Here is a 26,022-nt window from a genome sequence, read left to right on the forward strand (position 1 = left end):
GACATGAGAATTTTTAAAGAACATAAGCAATTTACTTTAGAAGCTGAACTTCTCTTATCATGTGACTTGTTTTGTATGTTTGTTAAACTATATTATCACATAAGCATTGCTGCTATTGGAACAAACAGTGACAGTTGATTCAGGTCATTTGAATGTCCACTGTCTGTTTTTAATTTGTCTGTTCGTTTTGACTCTGTCATATGCTCAAACTTCAGTGGAAGTCATGAGAACCTATTATTTTTGCCTGCTCCCTCCTTTACTTTGGAAATATTCTTTTTTATTCAGAGGGACCTTAACTTTGATGTAAGGGATTGTTTCTGTTGCCAACTGTTTTCTTCCTTGCCAAGTAAGACAGTTGTGGTGAACTCCTCAGTGATGCCTTCCCCAGGATATTTGCAGATGTGGTTGGGAAAAGTCATTTCATCTCCAACCTTTGCATCTCAGGTGCTGAGGTGCTGAGGGTGCCATGGCGATCACGGGGAAGCAGGCCAGCTGGCACCCCTGGCGCCCAGGGGGGTCCGGGGGTGCCGGCTGGCCTGCGCCCGGGCTCGCTCTCTCTCTCCCTCCGATCGCCATGGCAATCACGGGGAAGCAGGCCAGCCGGCACCCCTGGCCCCAGGCGGTCCGGGGGTGCCGACGGGCCTGTGCCCAGGCTCTTTCTCCCTCCGATCCACAATGTGATCACCGGCCGCAGGCAGCCCAAACCCCCGGCCTGGGGTTGTTGCCTCGCCTGCCGCCAGGCTTTCTAATGGCGATCACCTGCTGGGGGGGCGGGCAAAGGCGGCTGGCAGGGCCGCCTTTGCCCACCCCCCAGCTCTTGCCTGCCGCCTGGGTTTCCGATCCGTTTCGCCTCCCACGATTGCGCCTATGTATGCAAATTAACTGCCATCTTTGTTGGCAGTTAACCGCCATCTTGGTTGGAAGTTAATTTGCATATCGCCCTGATTAGCCAATGGGATGGGTGTCGGAGGTACGGTTAATTACCATGTTTGTCTATTATTAGATAGGACTAGAGGCCTGGTGCACAAAAATTTGTGCACTCTGGGGGGAGGGGGGAGTCCCTCAGCCCGACCTGTGCCCTCTCGCAGTCTGGGACCCCTCGGGAGATAACGACCTGCTGGCTTAGGCCTGCTCCCAGGAGGCAGAGGGCAGGCCTAATCCCTAGGTGCAGCCCCTGGTTGGGCTCAGAGCAGGGCCGATTGGGGTGTTGGGGCGCCGCCCCCTGTCATGCACAGAGCAGGGCGGATTGGGAGGTTGCGATGCCACCCCCAGTCACGCTCAGGGTAGGGCCGATTGGGGGGTTGGGGCACCGCCCCCTGTCACACTCAAGGCAGGGTCGATGGGGAGGTTGCAGCGCCACCCCCTGTCACGCACAGAGCAGGGCCAATCAGGGGGTTGGGGCGCTGCCCCCTGTCACGCACAGAGCAGGGCCGATCAGGGGGTTGGGGAGCTCCCCCCTGTCACGCACAGAGCAGGGCCAATCAGGGAATTGGGGCACCGCCACTCTCACACTCAGGGCAGGGCCGATGGGGAGGTTATGGCTCTACCCCGTCACACACAGAGCAGGGCCCGTGGGGTGGGGGGGTTGGGGTGCCGCAGCCTGTCACACACAGAGCCGCAGGGCGATCAGGAGGTTGGGGAGCTTCCCCCTATCAGGCACAGAGCAGGGCTGATCAGGGGGTTGAGGCGCCTTCCCCTGTCTGGAACAGAGCAGGGCCGATAGGGAGGTTGTGGCCCCGCCCCCTGTCACACACAGAGCCATAGGGTGATCAGGGGGTTTGGGCGCTGCCCCCTGTCATGCTGATCCCGGTGCCGGGAGACCTCGCGGCTCCGCTGATCCTGGTGCTGGGAGGCATATTACCCTTTTACTATATAGAATAGAGGCCTGGTGCATGGGTGGGGGCTGGCTGGTTTGCCCTGAAGGGTGTCCGGGATCAGGGTGGGGGTCCCCACTTGGGTGCCTGGCCAGCCTGGATGAGGGGATGATGGCTGTTTGCAGCTGGTCACACACCCTTCAGGTTGGGGGTCCCCACTGGGGTGCCTGGCCAGTCTGGGTGAGGGGCTGAGGGCTGTTTTCAGGCTGGGACTGAAGCTCCCAACTGCTCCTTTTTTTCTTTTTTCTTTTTTTTTATTCTGAGCCAGCTTTAGCTCTGAGGCTCCAGCTCTTAGGCCTCCGCTCCTGAAAGCAGGTATCTGGTTTGTTTAGGTTCTACAATCGAAACTCTGTATCAACTCCAGGTCTGAGATCCCGGCTAGCTGAAAGCTGGTTTCTGGGGTTTTGTTTAGCTTCTATATTTGTAACTATGTTTCAAATTGCCAGCTCAGAGGCCTGCAGCGGCAGGCGGGGAACGTTGGAGTCCTCCGTCACTGAAACAAGCAAGCCTCATGTTAGTTTCAAGCTGCCTGGCTGCCCGCCGCCATCTTGGCTGGCAGTTAATTTGCATATTGCCCTGATTAGCCAATGGGAAGGGTAGTGGATGTACGGCTAATTACCATGTTTCTCTTTTATTAGATAGGATGCTGCTATTATTTGCGTATAAGTTTTCTTGTAGATGTGTGTTTTCCTTTCTCTTGGGTGTTGCTGGGTCATATGATGACTCTGTTTTGCCCCTTGAGGAACGGCCAGACTGTCTTTCATAGTGGTTCTAATATCTCTATGTCCTTGTCAATACTTGTATCTTTTCTTTATTATTATAGCTATGTTAGTGGTTGTGATGTGGTATCTGATTGTGGTAGGTACATTTTTTAGCTGGTTTGTTGCACCATTACTTACTTTTGGGACTCTTAACTTGACACAAAGACTTATGACTATTAGTGGATTGATTAACCTGTGCAGATTTTGGACAAAAGCATACAAATTTAATATGGTTTACATGACACTAGCTTCTTAATAAAGAAATGAAGACCAGGAGATATTGTTAAACTTCTGTGTTTTTATGGGCTTGATGCAGAGTGGATGCAAAGTTGTGGAAAGATATAAGGGCAAAGGGTATGAGGTAAGTGTACTGAAGTGGAAGAAATTGTGTTCTGGTCAGAGTCCTTTTGTCTTTGGAGATCAAGATGTTCCTTTCTTCCCAATATAGGGAGGGCATCTCTCACTGAAGGTTTTATCATCTGTTTCAGGGGTGAAGGGCAGAAGGTATGGGGGTGTAGCTGGGAATTGGAGGGTCACAGAGAGACCTTTTTGTTTCTGCTGTTTCCTTAAACTCTTTCGCTTAAAATATTCGATGTTGCTACAGTTTGAGGTAGCATGTCCTGAACCCCATATATCTAAGTTGTATTATGCAATTAAAAAACAATAGCCAGTCACAAAGGATATTTGTGAGAATTGTAGATCATTTGATAAAGACCTGTTATCCAGTATGTACCTCTGTGTGTGTTTTTTATTGTCATAGAAAGATAGTGCTTGGTATTATACAAAGTACTTAATATGAAAGTCATTCATATTGTTATCTGAAGTAATTGTTGTCTTGATGTGAAGTAAAGTTGCTTTAATATTGAAAGGGGAATTTTAGTGTACAATTATATATTATCACTGATATTTTAAGTGTATTGTAAATTATTGGTAAGATTAATAAAAGCCAGAATTAGAAAACCTAAGCAATCAGCTTTTTGGAAAATGACTAAATAATATATATTATAAACAATTTATAGTCAATTTTTTAAATCCTTACCTTTAAATATTACATTGTAGCCCTTATCAGATGGCTCAGTTGGTTAGAGCATTGTTTCATTCACCAAAAGGTTGCAGATTGGATTCTTGATGGGTTGTGGGGGGTGCATGCGGGAGGTGGCTGATCAATGTTTCTCTCTCACATCATTCTTTCTCCCCCTTCCTCTCTCTCTAAAGTCACTGAAAAAATATCCTTGGGGGAGAATTAAAATATATACACACTTATCTTAAAAGATGCAAAACTTATTCAGATATGTATGCAGTAAAATGTCATTTAAGGGCCTCTTTCACTCTCCCCAATTTTTCTTCCCAAAAAGATAACTTTGGTCAGTAATTTGGAATGCAACTTGATATCATTATATACTGTTAAGACATGCACTCTTAATATATAGGGTGGGGCAAAAGTAGGGCTACAGTTGTTTATATGGAAAATCATGCAATAATTTCTAAATAATAATACAAGAATAAACTATGTTTTGCATACTTACAGTTGTAAACCCATTTTGCCACATCTTTGTATTAAGGCACTAATTGGTAGTTTTCAGTATTTATTATAGTATCCCCAATTTTTCTTTGGAAAAATTAGAACGTAGAGAATAGTGTAACATTTGTGTTCATTATTCTAAATTGCTTGTTTATTTTGCTACCTGTTTTTTTTTTCTAAATATTCTTATTGACTTTAGAGAGGAAGGGAGAGGGAGGGAGAGATAGAAACAGTGGTGAGAGAGAATCATTGATCGGCTGCCTCTTGCACGACCCACATGGGGGATTGAGCCCATAACCCAGGCACGTGCCCTGACTGGGAATCGAACCGTGACCTCCTGGTTTATACCATAGGTTGATGCTCAACCACTCAGCCATGCTGGCCAGGCTCTACCTGTTTTTTAAGCAATAAAGCAAAGTTGAAATTTCTAATATGTATTCAAAACAAGATAAATATTTTATGCATTTAAAAATTCACAAAAATTATATTACTCTATTTACATCTTATTTCAACTTGCTTTTTCCACTCATTAGCTATCTGTTGTTGATGTATACAGTATTTGCTCATTCTGAAAATTTAAAATTTTCAAGTTTTTCCTTTTAAAAAATACTTATTTTTTTAAATTATGCAGTATTTAGCTGTGTGCATTAGGAAAACTCAAATTAACTGCATTCTGAAAAATAAGATCCTGAGATTTCCTTTCAACAATACTTTTGAAACAGATAAACTTACTTCCTGTCTCTCAGTTTCCTGTATCCATGGCAACCTCTGTTTTACACACTGACTGTGGAGGAACTAATGTGAAGAGTGGTGTTTCCTGAGCAAACTGTGACTTTAAAAAAAAAAAAGAAAGAAAAAAGTTGGAGGGTGGAGGTCAATGGTGCCACAGAAAGAAATGGAGTTTAGAAATTTCTCTCTACAGATCTAGAAAGAAAACCTTTACTTGAATCAGCCGAGTGTTAATAATGTGAATTTCCTGCTCTTGGTAAGACTATTTATTTTATATAAACTTTTAGCTGAAACAGAAAATAATTTGGTTTGTGAAAAACTGTAGTTTCAATAGAGTTTAATTGTTTTGTAATGAATTTGTGTTTTTCTAGTTTATAATGTTACTTAATTGATATTAGACTTTAAGTTGATAAAGGGACATATTATATCCAAAGACCATTATTCCTGCATCATCATTTGTCACTTTTGTTATAGTCAATTGTAATATTTTAAATGAACTTAGAAAACATTTTATTTTGCAGTTCATTAAATTTAAGTTATCATTTTGTCAAACAGTGGGTTAATGTATGGCCTTGAGGTGCTAATAATCCTAGAACATATTCCAAACTCATTATTTTATGCTATCATTGTAGTATAACTTATGTGTACTTAGTATTATTGGCTGCTTCTAAATAAAAATAAAATAATACAGAATTTTTGGTATTATAAAACTTTCATTTTAAGAACATTTTTATGATTTAAAGTTTTATCTTCTCTTCTTATAGCCCATTCTGATAGGAACAGAAAAGTCAAGAACAGGGCTATGTGCAGATTACATTTTTCTCTGCCTTGCCTATGATCCTTTCTTCTTGTTACCTATAATCTTGCATTATTAATCCATAGGAGATACTTGCTTGTGTGTCTGTTTGCCAGTTCTGCACTGGGAGACAAATTAACTGCCATGATTTAGACCTTTCAAATACTCCTAGGAATTTTTCTGAAATTACAGTTTTTCTGTACCTGGCTGAAATAACTTATTTCATATAAATAAAAGTGAATTAACAGGGCTTCATTCTCTTGTAGTATTATATTAGGATAATGCTGGCATTGTATGTGTATATCCAAAAGCCTTTGTTCATTTGAGGCACCTCTATTTTCTATATTTAAATAATAATTTTATGAAACATTTGGATCCTGGGATATTTGAGGGGCTTTCCAGTCTCTGTAATTTATATTTACAGTGTAATCAATATCCTTTGTTCCAAGAGGAGTATTTAATGATCTAGTTTCAGTACTTAAATCTGCAAAGAAATCACCGCACTCTCCTCGGGAGTGGTACTTTGTTGGCATGATTGCTCTTTGGATAATTGATTTATCCAACAATAACATTTATTGAGGATATCAGACACAGGCTTTCAACATCTTGGAAATTTGGATTGTTTGTACCTAGAAGGTAATAATTTAGCAAAAGTACCATCAGATGCTTTTGAAGTACTTAAGAGTCTTAAAAGACTTTCTTTGTCTCATAAAAGCAATACAGTCCTTTGCATTTAAAGGGCTTGTCAACTTGGGATATTTGCTTCTGAAAAATTCAAGAATTAAAAACATTACTAGTGATGGGTTTAATGAAATTAACAATCTTAAACATTTGCTCTTAAGTCATAATGATTTGGAAATGTGTCTGACACATTTAGATGTTAAAGAATTTAATTTACCTTAATTAAATTAGAAGCAGAATAATCAGCATTGATAATGATACAGTTGAGAACATGGGAGCATATTTGAAGATCCTTAATCTGTCATTTAATAATCTTACAGACTTACATCCAAGGTTCCTTAAGCCATTGTCTTCATTGACTCATCTTCAGGCAAATTCTAATCCTTGGAAATGTAACAGCAAACTATTGGGCCTTCGCAACTAACTGGCTAGCATCTTCAGCCATTACCTAAACATCTATTGTCAGAACCCCCCCATCCATGCGTGGCAGAGCATTGCATTATATTAAGTGGACTGACTGTACAGATTGCGTTACGTCTTCAACAAATGTATCCAGAGCTTGGGCTATAAAATCTCTTCATATTCATCACAAGACTACTGCGTTAATGATGGCCTGGCATAAAGTAACCACAAATGGGAAACACTTGGAAAATACCAAGAGCATTTCTTTCGGGGAACAAACTTCACCTGCCAGTAGAGTTTTTCAAGAGAATACCTTTGCTAATCCACTAGAGACTACCGCAGTGTTACCTGTGCAATTACAGCTTACTTCTTCTGTTAACTTGACTTTGGAAAAAACCAGCGCTCTACCAATTGATGCTGCGTCAGTGTCAGGGAAGACATCTCTAATTTGTACACAAGAAGTTGAAAGGTTAAATGAGGCTTTTGACATTTTGCTAGCTTTTTTTATCTTAGCTTGTATTTTAATCGTGTTTTTGATCTACAAAGTTGTTCAATTTAAACAAAAACTAAAGACACCAGAAAACTCAGGGGAAAATAGACTTGAATACTACAGCTTTTATCAGTCTGCAAGGTATAATGTAACTGCCTCAGTTTGTAACACTTGTCCAAATTCTCTCGAAAGCCCTGGTTTGGAGCAGATTCAACTTCATAAGCAAACTGTTCCTGAAAATGAGGCACAGGTCATTCTCTTTGAACATTCTGCTTTATAATTCAACTAAATAGTGGCTGTAAGAAACTTTAGTGCCATGGACATGAATAAAACTGAAGCTTCCTTGTAGAATTATAAACTTTATTTGGAAATATAATGAATTACATGAGCTTAGCATTAATAAATAATGTTTTTAATAACTTGTCAATATTGTATTTATTCAGCAAATATTTTCTTTGATAAGCACTGTATTAAGTATTAATAATAGCTAACATTTTTCGGTACCAAGCACTCTAATAAATACTTGCGATATTAGATTTAATATTTAAAAAGCCTTGTAAGGCCTGGCTGGTGTGGCTCAGTGGTTGAGTGTTGACCCATGAACCAGGAGGTCCTGGTTAGATTCCCTGTCAAGGCACATGCCTAGGTTATGGGCTTGATCCCCAGTAGGAGGTGTGCAGGAGGTAGCTGCTCAGTGATTCTCATCATTGATGTTTCTATCCCTCTCTCCATCTCCCTTCCTTTCTCTGAAATCAATAAAAACATATTTTTAAAAAAACAACTTGTAAGGTAGTGCTGTCTACATTTAACAGATCAGGAAACCTAGGCAGAGTGAGTTTGAGAAACTCCCACATTCTCACAGCTTGTGACGCGTTTTAGGTCTGTCTAACTCTAAAGTCCATGCTCTTTTTTTTTTTTTTTAACATATATTATTGATTTTTTTATAGAGAGGAAGGGAGAGGGATAGAGAGTTAGAAACATCGATGAGAGAGAAACATCGATCAGCTGCCTTCTACACACCCCCTACTGCCCACAACCGAGGTACATGCCCTTGACCGGAATCAAACCTGGGACCCTTTAGTCTGCAGGCCGATGCTCTCTCCACTGAGCCAAACCAGTCAGGGCAAGCCCATTCTCTTAATTTCATGCTACACTGCTGCTTAGGTGCTAAGGTTATAACTGTGAAAAACACAAGCACCATTCCTATTCTTGGTAGAGCTCAAAATCTAGAGGAGGGAACACATGGTTACTATACAGTATTTATTTACAGTTTACATTTTCTTTATGTTTTGTTTGAGATCTCTTGGAGCAGAAATTTTTATGTTGTATAGTTTCCTCATGTTTTGGCTTTCAAAACCCCTTATCTTCAGTCATCTCTTCTCATCTATGAAGGCCTCCTTAAGCACTGTTTTCTAGTCTAGAATGGGGACCTGTGAAATAATAGAAAATACTTTGCACTTATGATCCTCCCAGACCTGTCCTATGTATATGTATCTGGATGTTCATTAATATTCTTCAATAAACTGGTAAACATAAGTATTTCTTTGAGCTGCTCTAGCAAATTAATGGAACTCAAAGAGGGTGTCGTGGGAACCTCTGATTTATAGACAGTTGGTCAGAAGCACAGGTATAATCTGGGTTTGGGACTGGCATGTGAAATGGAAGGTGGTGGGGCCAGCCTAGTGGGACTGAGCCCTTAATCTGTGGGATCTGATACTATCTCCAGATATTAGAATCGAGTTAAATTGTAAGACCGCCCCCCCCCCCAGTGGTATCACAGAATAGCTTGTTGTGCGGGCCCCCCCCCCCCCCCACATGCACACACACATATTTGGTGACCAGAAGTAAAGAGTTCTGTGTGAGCAGTAAAGGAGACCCACAGAAGAGAAACACAGTAGGGGAGAACGGAACCGGGTTTTTTCCTACTCAGGAAGGAAGAACCTGAGTTTTTGCCATTATAGGACCATAACCACTTGTTTTATTCTTATGGTAAATAAAACTAACGAAGCAAATTCAGGCAATGGAATTACTAGCAGATAGGAATTCCACAATGAAAGCCACGAGGCTAGAAACCGTTTGTGAAAAAGAAGGTTGGCATAGCTGGAGAGTATGAAAAATTAGATGCTGTCAGTGAGGTAGGCAGAAACCAGATCAAACAGGGCAGAGTAAACTGATTAGGAATTTGAATTTTTAAGTGAAACGGGAAATTACTGAAAGGTTAAATAAATTCTTGCTTTAATGTGAGACCTGGTGAGATCTTGCAAAAGAGCGCTTTGGTCTGCTCTGTAAAGAATAGGTTAGACTGAGGAAGCCACCACTTCCTATTTGGGAAGTTATGCAGTAGTACAAACTAGGGTCAGAATTGACTTGTGCACAGTGTTCCTGGTAGAGGTATAGGCAAGTAGAATTCAGAGATAAATGTGACAGTTTGATGATGAATGGGGTGTTGGAAGAGTAAATGAGAAGAAAGGTCAAGACTGAACCCCAGGTTTCTGGCTTGAGTCACTGGCTAGATAGGATAGCTCTTTATTCAGATAAAGACTACTGTAAGAGAGCCTGGTTTTGATTTTGTTTCAGTTTCTTTGTTTTTGTTGGGGAGGCATTCAAAAGTTTGGTGTTAGATATCTTAAGTTTGAGTTGCTTGTGAAGCTGCGAAGCATGGATGAGAAGGATGCAGATGTACTTAGGGTTCCGGAGCTCAGAGAGAGGTCGTTGTATGTGCTAGCAGGATTTAGGTGGAATTTGGCAGTGAGCTTGCACAAGGCAGGTTTATATATACTATCTTTACTACATATATTTCCCTAAATAAATATTTTCCTTATAAGAAAAATATGCATAAGTTTTTTTGGTCAACTTGAATACATTATTCTTCTAGAGCTGTAACAAAATTGTCAAATGTCTCATATTGATAGTTAATTACACATACATATTATAAATAATACTTTAGAGAGATTTTCCCTGCTTATTTCATGATCCATTTTATTCAAATCCTTCATATAAATTTTTGGCATCAGTGTGTTTATCATTAACAAAGTCCCCCCGCCTTTTTTTCGTTATTGGTTAAGGTATTACGTATGTGTCCTTATCCTCCTATTGCCCCCCCCCTCCATGCCCTCACTTCCCTTTTGTCTGTATCCATTAGTTAGGCTTATATGCATGCATATAAATCCTTTGGTTGATCTCTCCCCCTTACCCCCACCCTCCCCTACTTTCCCTCTGAGGTTTGATGGTCTGATTGATGCTTCTCTGTCTCTGGATCTGTTTTTGTTCATCAGTTTATGTTGTTCATTATATTCCACAAATGAGTGAGATTCTGTGATATTTATCTTTCTCTGACTGGCTTATTTTGCTTAGCATAATGCTGTCCAGTTCCATCCATGCTGTTGTAAATGGTAAGAATTCCTTGTTTACAGCAGCATAGTATTCCATTGTGTAAATGTACCACAGGTGTTTAATCCACTCATCTACTGATGGGCAGTTAGCCTGTTTCCAAATCTTAGCTATTGTAAATTGTGCTGCTATGAACATAGGGGTGCATATATCCTTTCTGATTGGTGTTTCTAGTTTCTTGGGATATATTCCTAGAAGTGGGATCACTGGGTCAAATGAGAGTTTCATTTTTAGTTTTTTGAGGAAATTCCATACTGTTTTCCACAGTGGCTACACCAGTCTGCATTCCCACCAGCAGTGCAGGAGGGTTCCTTTTTCTCCGCATCCTCGCCAGCACTTGTCATTTGTTGATTTGTTGATGATAGCCATTCTGACAGGTGTGAGATGGTACCTCATTGTCGTTTTGATTTGTATTTCTCAGATGATTAGTGACTTTGAGCATGTTTTCATATGTCTCTTGGCCTTCCTTATGTCCTCTTTCGCAAAGTGTCTATTTAGGTCCTTTGCCCATTTTTTTATTAGGTTGTTTATCTTCCTTTTGTTAAATTGTATGAGTTCCCTGTAAATGTTGGAGATTAAACCCTTATCGGTGATAACATTGGCAAATATGTTCTCCTATGTAGTGGGAATTCTTGTGGGTTTGTTGATGGTTTCTTTTGCTGTACAGAAGCTTTTTATTTTGATGTAGTCCCATTTGTTTATTTTCTCTTTAGTTTCCAATGCCCTAGGAGCTGTATTGGTGAAGATATTGCTTCGGCATATGTCTGAGATTTTGCTGCTTGTGGATTCCTCTAATATTTTTATGGTTTCCCATATTATGTTTAAAGTCTTTTATCCATTTTGAGTTTATTTTTGTGTATGGTGTAAGTTGGTGGTCTGGTTTCATTTTTTTTTGCATGTATCTGTTCAATTTTCCCAACACCATTTATTGGAGAGACTGTCTTGACTCCATTGTATGTTCTTGCCTCCGTTGTCAAATGTTGAGCATAGTGGTTTGGGTAGATTTCTGGGTTCTCTATTCTATTCCATTGGTCTATATGTCTGTTCTTGTGCCAGTACCAGGCTGTTTTGAGAACAGTGGCTTTGTAATACAGCTTGATACCTGGTATTGAGATTGATCATGTAACACTGTTTTCCAGAGCACATTATTTTCATTTTGGTCTGAGCTTTGTGACATACAGCACTTTCGAGGAAATTAATTCCAAGCCACAAGAACCTTTTCATATAACTTTAATAACATTAGCACACTCGGCTTTATAAAATTTGTCCTGAAAGTATATATATATTCATGATTACCCTGTAATTATTTATTGCGTAACTTTGTTTTCAACAATGTCCAACATATACATTGGAAAGGTCAGACCTCAATATCATAATTACCAAATTCCTAGTAAATTCTTTTACTTTTTTTACAAAACAAGAACCAATCTGTCAAGTGAATTCTATAAACATGCAAAACAAGCATTGCTTGGGCTTCTTTAATGGAATGTTTTTCCCCAGATAGTTCCATACAGTCTTTGATCACCTCCTTTTTTAGTGGAACCTTAGTATGTCTTCATTTGGCAATGTTTCTTTCTTAAAGCAGCCTTACTCTTGAAAATCACATAATATGGCAGTTTCTTTTTATAGTTGATTGTAGTTATTTTTTATTGTCTTAATAATCACCTTTCCCCCCTTTTAAATGTGCATTAAAAAAAGTTATTTAGGGGAATGGTTTATAATATAAAAGCCTTTGTAAGGATCATTGTTGAGTGTAAAAAATTCAATATTCATTTTAAAATAACTTGGTGAATTTCCACTCTGAATTTTTTTATTCCATTTCCTTTCCAGTATTTGTCAGGGGTACTAGATTTATTAATACACTTTTCCATGACCATGTAGAGAATTGCCCTGTAGAAAGGATATATGTTTCCATTTAAGTGACAAAAGTATTTGCAACCTTTGTCCTGGAAAAATATCTAGCGGGGGAAAAACAAAGCAAACTAATTTTAGTGTAAATGACACCACTTTTGTAGCTTCTCATGTCGTAGAAATTCTGTAATAGGACTGATAAATCAAGGCTTTCTTCTGTTGCCATTTTCTTTCAATAAACTTGTTCTTTGCTAAATCCTGTTAAATAATGTAAGTAGAAAAGTATAGTTAAGAGGATATTTTATTTGGTTGTAGCTTTTAGTGCTTAAAAATTTTCCTTAAATTACCCTAATTGCACTAATCTATATTTAAAATATAATGATGTGAGAGTAACTTCAAATATTAAGTGTGATGTATAGGTAGTAAAATTATGGTCTGGTTAGATCAGAGAAAATTCTAAAGTGATTTCTTTCTTTCTTGGGCCTGTTACTATGAAACACTGTAAATCAGCAGTTTTATATTATGTAACTGTTTAGAAAAGGTAACTGAAAATTTTGTCTGTTTCTGCGTGACTGTTTTCCTTCTACATCTAAGGAAATGGAGATGTGATATAAATATATAAATCCCTCACAGAGAAATAATCTAAGGCACATACTTTATGATGAAGGATCAGTTATATAAATATGAAAATATAAAATGCTCACTAGAAAAATACTAATAAAACTTGGACAAGAAGAAAGAAACTAAAGTCCTGTTTACATTCAACCTAAGTTTATTATTTAGGCTAGGCAAATGAATATTGGAATATTTCATTTATATGTGCCCGTAGGGATTAAATTTTTTTCTTTATCTTTCTGAAGGCATTTTGTTTTCTGAACACCTGTGGTTGGGATCATAATCAAACAAAAGGACAGAAATAATTTTAAGCCTGCATGTTTTTTTAAGGGAGGTAAATAAGCCCAAGAAAGTTAGATTTTCTTTTTTTTCTTTTTTTTTAATATATTTTTTATTGATTAAGATATTACATATGTGTCCTTGTCCCCACGTTACCCTCAAACCCCCCCCCCCCCCGCTCATGCCCTCACCCCCCCGTTGTCCGTGTCCATTGGTTAGGCCTATATGCTTGCATATAAGTCCTTTGGTAGATCTTTCCCCCTTACCCCTACCCTCCCCTTCCTTCCCTCCAAGGCCCGACAGTCCAATCAATGCCTCTCTGTCTCTGGATCAGTCCTTGTTCATCAGTTTATGTTGTTCATTATATTCCACAAATGAGTGAGATCCTGTGGTATTTATCCGCTCTCCAGTTCCATCCATGCTGTGGCAAATGGTAAGAGTTCCTTTTTCTTCTTCCTCTTCTTAAAGAATACCTTTCAGCATTTCATATAATGCTGGTTTGGTGGTGATGAACTCCTTTAGCTTTTTCTTATCCGTGAAGCTCTTTATCTGACCTTCTATTCTGAATGATAGCTTTGCTGGATAAAGTAATCTTGGTTGCAGGTTGTTGCTATTCATCACTTTGAATATTTCTTGCCAGTCTCTTCTGGCCTGCATGGTTTCTGTTGAGAAATCAGCTGACAGTCGTATGGGTACTCCCTTGTAGGTAACTGACTGTCTTTCTCTTGCTGCTTTTAAGATTCTCTCTTTATCTTTTGCTCTTGGCATTTTAATGATGATGTGTCTTGGTGTGGTCCTCTTTGGATTCCTTTTGTTTGGGGTTCTCTGCGCTTCCTGGACTTGTAAGTCCATTTCTTTCACCAGGTAGGGGAAGTTTTCTGTCATTATTTCTTCAAAAAGGTTTTCAATATCTTGCCCTCTCTCTCCTTCTGGTACCCCTATAATTCTGATGTTGGTACGCTTGAAGTTGTCCCAGAGGTTCCTTACACTATCTTCATATTTTTGGAATCTCTTTTCTTTTTTCTTTTTTGGTTGGGTATTTTTTGTTTCTTTGTATTTCAAATCTTTGACTTGATTCTTGGGATCCTCTTGTCTGCTGCTGGATCTCTGCAAATTATTCTTTATTTCAGTCAGTGTATGCTTAATTTCTAGTTGGTCCTTTTTCATGTCCTCCATGGTCTCACTATACTTACTGAGGGATTCATTAAATTTATCGGCGGTTTCCATAAAATTCTTGAAAAACCTTATAAACGTGGCCTTGAACTCTATATCCAGTTGTTTGCTTTCCTCCATTTCTGCCATTTGTGACCTGTTTCTTTGTCTCCACATTTTGGCTGCTTCCCTGTGTTGATAGAGTGGCCCTGCGCGCCAGGTGTCCTGTAGGGCCCAGTGGCTCAGCCTCCCCAGTTACCTGAGGTGGACACTCTTGGTGCACTCTTGGTGCCTTGGTTGTTGTAGGATCACTGGGAGGAATTGACCTCCAGGCCAATTGGCTGTGAGAATCAGCTGTGTCTGAAGTGGGAGAACTTCTGTGCTGAAGACACCCTTCTGGGGCAAGACTTGCTTCAGTGGGGCTTTGGTGCTCACTGAGTCTGCTCCCTGAGTGTGTCCCTTATGGATCTGAGGAGTTGCAATCTGGATGGTCCCCCTCTGACCACTGGGTACAGTGGCTCCTGGATCTAAGGAGGTGCTAATTCAGCCTCTGCCTGAGGCCACACAGCAGGAGCCACGAAGAGGCTCAGCTGTGAAGCAATGCAAGCCGCTGCGGGGCCTTGGGCCTTCTCTTGGAAGTTCCAGGTCTGCCTGGCTCAGCTGCAGTTAGGTACATTCACATGCAAAAGCCTCTGCTGAAGCCTGGGTGGGGTGGGGTCTCAGGGAATCAAAGGGCGGAGCAAGCAGCTATGGCTGATTCTCCTAAGGAGTCGCGCGTCTCAGTGACCCGATAATTGCTGCAAGCACCTCTGAGGGAAAGCCGCACTCAAGTTCGCCCGCTGCCCGACAGTCCAGCTTCTCCCCGTATGAGTCCTGGGTCCCCAGAGACTTCCCGGAGCCAGAGTTCAGAGCAGTCGGGAGCTTGTGATTCAAAAAAACAGCCGCGTCCTCAGGTGCCACCCCCTTTCTGCGCGCGCGCGCGAGCCGCCATACCTCTGCACTTCACCTCTGCAGCTCCTCTGGCTCTCAGTGTGCTTTTCTTTCCTTCTAGTTGTAGAATTTACACTCAGCCAGCCTTCCTGTTGTTCTGGATGATGTCTGCTCCGTCCTTTGCGGTATATTTCAATTGTTGTGGGAGGCGGCAATTTCCCGCTGTTTATCTATGCTGCCATCTTATTTTCTCGAAAGTTGGATTTTCTTAAAGTACATCTTTTTATAAAGCAAGAAAAAATCATTTTGCATGAAGTTTCTGCAATTCATATACTTTAAAGATAGATGTTTTTATAGACCCAGAGAATGCCTTAAAATATCATAGCTTTAGGAAATACTAAGTCAAGATTAATGTGCGTTTGACTGAAAAGACAGATTACTGAAACTGTGGAATTGTTTTAAAAGATCAAATGTCTTTCCTTACTAAGCATGGTGTTTCATGTCCTCATCTATTTATTTAATCTTTGTGTAACATCACTTACCACATACTTAAAAAACAAAATTAGCAGATCTTTGAGAAGGCCTGTCTTCTTTCTGTAGTTTCTTTGTAACTTGTGTCTATGCAGGTAAATTAATAGCATATCGGCCAAGTATATAAAATAAGAAAAGGAAAAGAGTTTGTGATAAATAAAAAGGAAGAAAATGTTCTGGTTACTAATATTTTTCCTTTTCTATTTTCCTTTCATTCTCCTCTTTTACATTTATTCTTCTCTTATCCGTGTGTGAAACTTTCCTTGCATTTTCTCAAATGACTATTTCAGAAATAGAGTCTAACACAGCTAACTTTCTGTTCCATTTTCTGCCTCATGTCTAGTATAGAGTAATAAGCGGTAATATGTTATCTGCAACTCAGCTACCCATGCTTGTAATTTAAAAAGAAATAAGTAAAAATATTCTGAAAAGAAAATGAGCGAGGACTTCGGGGATCATTAATTCCCATGATTATTTATTGAGTGTTCACATCATGCATAATGGTAATCTATGAAACATAAAAATATTGATATAACATATAGGCTCTTCCTCATGTTACTTATAATCTTAAGGAGAGCAGGTATGAAAAATTAAAGGGCATTAGGAGAAGCCCTTTAGAAGAAGATAGTATAAAAGATGATGCCACATTAGTTGCATGCCAAATGGATAGTGCAGGGGTTTTAGGCTACTGGACATTCAAAGGATAGAGTGCTCAATTACAGGGGGTTAAAGTGGTCAGGGAAGGCCTCATGAAAAAAGGGTGAATGAAGGTGAACAGGAAATGGAGGGAGAACATTGGAGGAGCAGGAGGGGAGTAAGCAGATGGAGGAGTCTGGAACTGTTACATCCAGGTGGTGCTGACTTAACGGGTTGAAAGCTGGAAGGAAGAGTAATGCAATGTACTGCCGGGAGCCGGTCCATCCTTGCTGTTTCAAGGGACCTGGCATATATGGCATACTGTTCTTGATATGTTTGCTCACCTTCTTGGCACTATGTGTTTTAACCAAGGTCACCTCTCTGAGAAAGGTTGTTTCCCCAGGTAGAGATTTTCCCCTGAAGTTAGGGAGGGAATAAAACCCGTTAACTAAGTGCCAGGTGGGTAATTAATCACTTTAACTACAAACAATCATGCTTAAGCGACATAATCTTTACTCCCTGGAATGGAGATAAGAAACGCCCTAACCTTTGGAATAGAGATTGATAGGATTGGAATCAACTGGTATAAATACAGATGTAACAAGACAACAGCACACAGAACCTAGACACAGAACCTACACAGAACCTAGAGACACAAGAACTTCGCTGGAGAGAACATGGCAAAAGATCCTGGACAGAAACTGGCCACAGAACCTAGAGACAGAACCTAGCGAGAGAACCTGGCTGAAGAACCTAGAGACAGAACCTGGCTACAGAACCTAGATAGAACATGGCAAGAGAACCTGACTAGAACCTGGTGACTGAACCTGGCTGGAGAACCTGGACAGAACCTAGAGACAGAACCTAGCAAGAGAACATGGACACAGAACCTGGCTGGAGATCCTAACCAGAACTTCGCTGGAGATCCAGACCAGAACTTGGCTGGAGATCCTGGCTAGAGATCCTGGCTAGGCTGCTGATCAACTGAACGCTGTCTCCGTGTCATTCCTTCTTCGCCGACTCCGTCCACACCTTTGGGGACCCCTGGACCTGCTGGGGTTGGACCCCAGCAATGTACCTTAGGAGCGGTGGGTTCGATACAGATTGCAGAGGTTCCTGATAGCCCTTGAAAGTTCTTAAGTCAAGGAGAAAGAGTAAAACTTCCGAGACTGGAGCAGAAAGCACCCGTTTGCCTCCTTGAAGCCCTCAGTAATAAGGAAACAATCAGTTGGATCCCATTTAACATTGTGAAATGAAAATTAAGTTTATATCAAAATAGGGGGTTCTTTAGGAGGAGCATCTATCCTAATGCAATCAATGAAAGATGAGTTAACTTGGAAATTCTAAGATCCCACGTCTCTGGGGGCCAGAGATGAGAGTTAGAGAATAATAATTGGCCTGTGCTTCTTTAGCATGAGCCAGGTGACAGGATTCCCTGACTTCAGATAAGTGCCAGTTAATGAGTCAGAAATACCTGTAAAACCTAAGAAAGACAGTTAACTATTCAGAATAGCATAGTGATTTAAAACAAAGGAAGAAAATCCCATTTGTTGTGTAATTCTTTTGTCCTTCTTGCAGACTATTAGTTCATAATCAGCTCCTTAGCTTGCACAGTGCTTTCCTCAGTTTTTCCCTCTAAATCATACAACAGGTAGCATTCAAAAGTGTAATACAATTCCCTGTATGCATTCAAAACTATGTGCCCTAAACTTTAAGCTTCCTCGAGTTTCTGAGTTCTCTGAGGGTGGCTGTCTGTATTATCCCCAAGGCCTATAGTGATGGTTGACACATTTTGTGGACTCATAAAATGTTGACTAAAATGAATGAACTTAACTATGGTGAGCTATGCATTAAGAACGATTGGCCTGGATAATGACCACTTTTTCTAATCACATCTTTCTTTATACATTAATTGGTATTAATACACCTCCTGTATTAAGTTTTGTCTAGGATATTCAGTAATCACAGTTGTTGTTTTTGTGTGTGTGTGTGTGTGTGTGTGTGTGTGTGTGTGTGTGTGTTTACTGTATTGTAGAAGCTAGCATAGAATTTAACCTTTTCAGGACTAAATTGCTATGTCCTAGTTAATGTGAAATATCACTTATTAAGCACTGGTTTGAGGTGTTAAGAACTGAGTGAAATATAAAATTACATGGTTTCTCTGGCTACCTTCACTTTTCCACATTATACCCGACAGCGGATTTGAATGAATGTGCATGAGAGGACAATTAGAGGATGATACACCAAGAAGAATTCTAATAAAATAGTACTCATAACTCCAATAACACATATGAAACAAAACACTTGCAGTGTTTTTCAAAAGAAAATACAAAAGAAAGTAATATCTTGTGTTTAAACAGATAGTGAAAATGAGATTATCTGAGTATTTGCCTTTTATCATTTCCCCTTTTACCTCCAAAACTATTTTCATTTCATTCCTTTGAGGGTTTATAGCTCTCTTTTGACTGGTTCATTTTAAATGTCTAATCACATTTTAAAGCATTTTATACAGAAAAGTTGCATATTATAAAAAACAAGGTTGATTCTTAATTTATAAATGACAAGGTTGAGAGTATTGTGAATAATGAAGCAAAGGCTAATATTCAACACTTCATATTGAATACTGCCTAATAGAAATAGATTTTTAAAATATATATATTTTATTGATTTTTTTACAGAGAGGAAGGGAGAGGGATAGAAAGTTAGAAACATTGATGAGAGAGAAACATCCATGAGCCGCCTCCTGCACACCCCCTCCTGGGGATGTGCCTGCAACCAAGGTACATGCTCTTGACCGGAATCGAACCTGGGACCCTTCAGTCCACAGGCCGACGCTCTATCCACTGAGCCAAACCGGTCAGGGCAAGAAATAGATTTTTAAAGGCCTCATTTTGAAATGTTACATTTACACATTTGGAGGGAACACTTTTATAATACTTACAAAAAGGAGAACAAGAATGTATAACTTCTTAATGCTTATTTTCTTTAAATATGTGTTCTATATGCCAGGAAAGTGCAAGCCTCTTGTGGCTTTTGGGGGGTACTTTTGCCAAACTGCTGAGTGAGTGGTAATTGAGATACATCCTTTTGGTGTTTTTTGAACTTGAATGCCTTGAAGATAATCATTGTCTAACTTCTCCTTTTACTCCACCCAGAATATGGCTCCTTCCTTTCCACTCTTTTTCTTCAGTCCTCCTTTTCTAGAATCAACTCTTCCCATTCAAAGCCAGCTCCCATGCCTTTCCTCTCCAGGCCATAGTCATTTCCCCCCTTTCTGAACTGGAAGTCTGTGCCTCCTCCCCTCTGGCACTTAATAGGTACTGCAGGGTGAGCATGGTGTCTCCTGTCTACTGGACTTCACCCCCCAAACTCCAGCTAGATATCTGCCTCTTGTGACCTTTTCTGTGCAGCATGTCACACTCCAATGAAAAGAATGACTGATCGACCAACTGACTGAGGTTGCCTTACCTCCCTTCCTTTATCCCTACTACACAGCCTTCTTCCAAGCCTGTCACTTCGTAGAGCTGGAAATCCAGTTGGAGGCAGAGGAGGGAAGGGGAGGGTTAACTCCAGTGATCACATGACTGACTTCTCTAAGTCTGAATAAGCATGGGCCAGGGCTATAGTTTTCTTCCTGAAGAGCATGGACAGACTGAGCAGACCATTATCCTCTGGCCTGTGTCCATTCTGCTTCTGTGAATATCATTATCCATTCTTTTGTTGTTGTTGTTAATCCTCACCCGAGGATATTTTTCCATTGATTTAGAGAGAGTGGAAAGGAGGGGGAGAGACAGAGAAAGACCGATGTGAGAGACACATTAACTGGTTATCTCCCACATGTGCCTGACCAGGGCCTGGGATTGAGCCTGCAACCAAGGTACGTGCTCATGATCAGAATCGAACCCAGAACCCTTCAGTCCATGGGCTGGTGCTCTATCCACTGAGCCAAATCTGTTAGGGCTCATTATCCATTCTTTATTCTAATGTTTTAACACCTTTTTTGGGTCATCATTCACTAATTCTTATCTTTTGGCTTTCTAGAAATCTCAAATTCCTGAATTCATTAGATTTGCCTCAGAACTTTACAAGGTTTATTCTGGTCTCAGCAGTGTCATCTAACAACCTCATCATTTATGAGACAGGGGTGAAGTTACTGCTTTTGGCAAGAATTGGGCAAAGTTTATTTTATCTACTATGCTGCAGTCTATCAAAATCTGTTCTTAGCCTTGAAGGCTGTGTCTTATAAATGGTCATGTCTGACTTGAAGCCTAATGCTCTAGAATTGCTGCATCATTTATAAATTCAGCATATTGCTAATTACTTTTTTATAATTATACTAGAGGCCCAGTGCATGAATTCATGCACGAAGCGGTCCCTCGGCCTGGCTGGCGATCAAGGCCTATCGGGGGGCTAGCCGGTGGCGGGGGGGGGGGGGGGGTTAGGGGCCACGGGAGTTTGGCTGTGGGAGCGCACTGACCACCAGGGGGCAGCTCCTGTGTTGAGCGTCTGCCCCCTGGTGGTCAGTGCTTGTCGTAGCTACTGGTTGACCAGTTGTTCGGTCATAACGGTTGCTTAGGCTTTTATATATATAGATATAACAAAGATAAAACTTACCTTCTCTTCAAAAACATGTGCTCATGCTGGTAGCACCAACATTGATCAATATGATCATTTCATGTAAAAGACATAATCAAATGAGCTGGCTGTCAAATTATACCATTTTTATCTCTCTCTAATATACTTTCTTATAATTCACATTCACCCACATAGTCATTCTCCAGTTGTTAAGTATGTGTTAGGAAAATTCACAATGAATCCTTTGAGAAAACACACAGTATTCAGAAATTCCATTAATTTCTTGTGAAATTTCTTGGTGCTTGGAGGTGATGTGAGTACTGAGAAGGCAGCTGCCTGAGTGGATTCTTCCTAAATAATATTGACACCAGGCCTGTAAAGAGCCTTGGAAGCTGTAGTTTAGAGGGCTTTTGTCTTTTCCAGCTAATTGAGATCAGTGGTTGACAGAATGCCTGATGTGCAATAGGAATCTCAGGCCCTGCCTGCTTAGCATGCTGGGTGGATTACTGGTGAAGTGCTCTGCAGTGAGAGGGGGAAATGGCTTTATTTCCTCCCATGTGTTTGCCATTGCCAACTCCAGCCTTCCATTTTACAGACAGGGAGACCAACACCTCGAGAAATAGTTAACTTCAGTAGGATTGCACAGTTAGGAGCTGAACTTCTAGTGAGAAGTTTTGGTTTTTAAATTTTTATTTCAGTGTTTCTCAATAAGTCCTAATAAGGTAGAACATATGTTTGTTTCTTTAGAGATTTTTTAGTTTTTTATAAAGGACATATATTAACATCAAGAATATATACTCCTGCACTAGAGTTTTACATGAAGATTACAATGTATTAGAATGATATCAACTGGTTATTGTTTGCTCGTGTGGTGATTTTGTTTTCTAAAGTCAGATCACATTTGAATGTATAGACAAAGAGCTTTGACTTTACAAAGGTGGGAATGTGGCCCAAAGTGTGATGACTTTGGGAACTACTTTACTGAACATTTTAAAAATTAGGTGTGCATGTTAGTGCAGTATGAAAACACTGTGTCTCTGATAGAAATGATACTATAAGTTCCCTGGAGACAAAAGTCGTAATTTATTCAGTTGGTTTTAAATGCAAATACTTTAATTTAGTGTGCCTGTGGATGGATATGTACTCCTACTGTTTTAAAGTCAGGTTTATTAAGGTATAGTTTACCTGTAGTAAAACCTTTTAAGCATAATTTTAGCAAATGTAATCTCTACCGAAGTATAGAGTATTCCCATCACGCCAAAAAGTTCCCCTGTGTTTTTTGCCTGGCAGCCACTGACCAAATAAATAGTTTTGCCTTTTTGGAAAGTCACGTAAATGGAGTCATACAATGTGTAGCCTTTTGAGTCTGTTTTAGTTCTTAGTGTAATGTTTTTGAGACTTATCCAAGTTGTTTCATGTATCTGTAGTTTGTTCCTTTCTATTGCTGACTCCTCTTCCAGTGAATTAGTGTTCCACAGTTTGTTTATCCATTCACTAGTTGATAGATATTTGGATCATTTGCAGTTTTGGATTTTAATGAATAAAGCTACTATAGATATTCACATACATATCTAAGGGTACTTGTTTTGGTCTTGGGTAAATACCTGGGAATGGGGTTGCTTGCTTATAATGGAGTGTGCTTAACTCCATAAAAATTGCCAATGTGTCTTCCAAAATGAATGTGCCATTTTTTATTCTTACTGACAATGTATTAGAGGTCCTGTTGTTTCTCAGACTTTCGAGGACTCAAATTATGTCAGTCTTCTTAACTTTACTTTTATTAAAATCTCATTGTGGTTTTATTATTATTGTTCTCATTGTGGTTTTAATTTGCATTTCTTAGATAACTAATGACATAGAACATCTTCTTAGTTACTGATATATGACATCTATATATATTATATACATACTAGAGGTCTGGTGACACGAATTTGTGCACCAATGGGGTCCCTCGGACTGGCCTGCGGGATTGGGCCGAAACTGGCTCTGCAACATCACCCGAAGGGTCCCGGATTGTGAGAGGGCACAGGCCAGGCTGAGGGACTCTACTGGTGTATGATCGGGGCCAGGAGAGATGGGGGAGGTTGGCCAGCCAGGGAGAGACCATGGGAGGGCTCCAAGGCGTGTTCAGCCCATCTCACTCAGTCCCAATCGGCTGGACCCCAGCAGCAAGCTAACCTTCTGGTTGGAGTGTTTGCCCCTGGTGGTCAGTGCATGTCATAGCGACTGGTCGACCGGTCGACTGTCTGCCCCCTGGGGGTCAGTGTACATCATCGCAAGTGGTTGAGTGGCCTTAGCATATTATGCTTTGATTGGTTGAATGGCCGACTGGACAACCAGACACAGCATATTAGGTTTTTATTATATAGGATATATTCTTTGGCAGAATCTCTGTTCAAATATTACCCATTTTAAATTGAGTTATTTGTCTTATTGAGTTTTCAGTTTTTTATATATTCTGGTTCCAAGTCTTTGATCAAATACATATTTTACAGATGTTTTTTCCTAGTCTATGGCTTTTCTTTTTCTTGATAGTGTCTTTAGGAGAGTAGAGATTTTTAATCTTTAACATTTTTTTTTTAAATATATTTTTATTGATTTTTTACAGAGAGGAAGGGAGAGGGATAGAGAGTTAGAAACATCGATGAGAGAGAAACATCGACCAGCTGCCTCCTGCACACCTCCCACTGGGGATGTGCCCGCAACCAAGGTACATGCCCTTGACCGGAATCGAACCTGGGACCCTTCAGTCCGCAGGCCGACGCTCTCTCCACCGAGCTAAATTGGTTTTGGCAATCTTTAACATTTTTGTATCTTTATCTTTTTAGTTATAAAATCAACACAAGACTATTATAATAAGTTAAAGAATATTACAAAGCATCTCTTTTTTATATAATCTACCTTTCTAGTATCGAAGCACACTAATAATCTAGTGAAAGAGAAGTTTTAATATATGTACAAGATAAAATGTCTACTTTAAGAAATATATTCTGAAAATTTTCTTTGAATTTTAGAGCTAAAATTTCTCTTTGTGTTGAAGAGGATAATTAGAAAAAAGAACACCTATTGAAATACTTCACTTTATCCTGTTTTGCTCTCCTTTTATTCTAGTGTTATCCAAGATAAATTCTGTGGAATTATAAACATTGCAGTGGAGGGCCTCCATGATGTCATGACGGAAGATCCTGAGACAGGAACACATAAAGAGTAGGTGGATCATTTAATTAATTGCACTTGACAATACTTGGGGGGAGGGTAATTAATTATATCCTGCATGAGTTTTGTTCACTATCACCATATAAAACAGTATAGCAACTGTTTTAATTTTGTCTTCTATAAAGAAAAAAATTTATTTTGCTTATACTGTTTCTTGTTTATTTTAAAATCAGCTTTATCTTGTTATAGCGAAGTTCTAAATTGAGCTTTTTTGATCTTAATTATTATTTTATGATTTGACATTAACTTAAAAAAATCCAAGTGTATTTTAGCATATGAATTCCTTTTTAAAAATGTTTTAATAGGTTAGTTTTTTTCCAACAAAAGTTTCTTCCACTTTTAGGCAAGTTATGGGGTAAAGGAGATGGACAAGCATTCTGTTTTTGTATTTGCCTGGTGTAAGCATCACTGGCACTTTTAAGATATTAGAGGGTCACATGATACTTGACTAGTTTCAATAGAGAATAGTTAAAATTATATTTTTTAGGAGAATAGTTAAAATTATGTTATCAGGAATGCCGGTAATCTCATATTTATATAGTTATTAATTTGAAATTCTTTTTAAAAATCAATCATTGTATCCTTTTGTAGTTAGTAGAATTGTTTCAACTTTACTCTTATTACTGTTGATAAAGGACACATTTCATGTAATGATAAGCAGGGCTTTATGAGATTCCAGGCCACCTTGAGGTTTCCTCAGTAATGTATTGAGCCCACTTTCCCATCTATAGCACATGGGAAAGATTGCTGTTCGAATCATATTTTGTTCAAAAATATTGAAAAGCAGATATATGTTGTTGAATCTTATTAAACATATATAAATAAAATGTGTCTAGTATGTAACTTTACTACAAAATATAAGAGAAACCAAGCTTTCTTTGCCACAGTTTATTAGTTAGACCTATGACACTGTTTAATTACTGAATTCCACTCTTCTACACTAGGAAACAGTGAGGTTGGTTCCCATCAACTCGATTCACTAGACACTATTCATTTCTGGTCTCCCTGGAACCAGTGTTGACTAAGTAGGAAACTGCATTTCTGTCATCTCTGCTAATGGTGAAGAGCAGTGGTGCAGAGATTCAAAACAAAATGACTTATAACTGTCCTGCAGGCACAGGTGCCATCAGGGACAAGTTCCTTATATCCTAGTGGTTATGTCATTTGGAGCATAAAGTTGGTTGTTACATAATCAATAGAGCTTTAATGATGTTATGTTTTAAATTATTGCTACTGTTATGAAACATGTATAATAATCTACAGACAAATGAAATTTAGTGGTAAAAAGTGTTAATTTTAAGTGTTTGTAAGTATCATTTTTTAGAAAGACATAAAGGATACACCTGACTGCCAAGTAATATATGGTTCAACTTTTGCCTATAAATAAATATCTTCGAGTTTACTACCTTAAATGCTCAAGTAAAATGCTCTTTGGTGTAGCCCTTTTTAAAGTGAGATAATGTTTTGTAAGTTTTTTTAACTTATAAATCTAATTCATCTAGCTGTTTTTCACATTTTGGTATATAGAGGCATTAATGTTGTCAGTGATTTTGAGGATTTGTTTTTAGTATGTTAAAAACTTAAAAATTTAT

General features: G+C 39.5%; 2 protein-coding genes across 14 annotated transcripts in view; both read left to right on the forward strand.

Moving 5' to 3' along the window:
• The window catches only part of IPO11 (importin 11), a 162,215-nt gene that overhangs the window by 116,283 nt on the left and 19,910 nt on the right, over positions 1 to 26,022 (forward strand). For 8 of the 13 annotated variants that reach the window (XM_036308397.1, XM_036308394.1, XM_036308396.1 and 5 more), the window contains one exon: positions 24,326 to 24,421. In XM_036308397.1, the coding sequence (XP_036164290.1) occupies positions 24,326 to 24,421 (96 nt within the window). The other 5 variants (XM_036308400.1, XM_036308401.1, XM_036308402.1 and 2 more) reach the window with 5 other exon arrangements.
• Positions 5,155 to 7,674, forward strand: LRRC70 (leucine rich repeat containing 70). The gene is given in 10 exon segments (XM_036308404.1): positions 5,155 to 5,764; positions 5,767 to 5,889; positions 5,892 to 6,113; positions 6,116 to 6,152; positions 6,154 to 6,200; positions 6,203 to 6,255; positions 6,258 to 6,391; positions 6,393 to 6,557; positions 6,559 to 6,781; positions 6,783 to 7,674. Coding segments are annotated over 10 exon segments (1,833 nt in total). The 5' UTR covers positions 5,155 to 5,688; the 3' UTR covers positions 7,536 to 7,674.

This window comes from Myotis myotis, unplaced genomic scaffold (genome assembly GCF_014108235.1).
Source record: "Myotis myotis isolate mMyoMyo1 unplaced genomic scaffold, mMyoMyo1.p scaffold_m19_p_5, whole genome shotgun sequence".
Lineage (NCBI taxonomy): Eukaryota > Metazoa > Chordata > Mammalia > Chiroptera > Vespertilionidae > Myotis > Myotis myotis.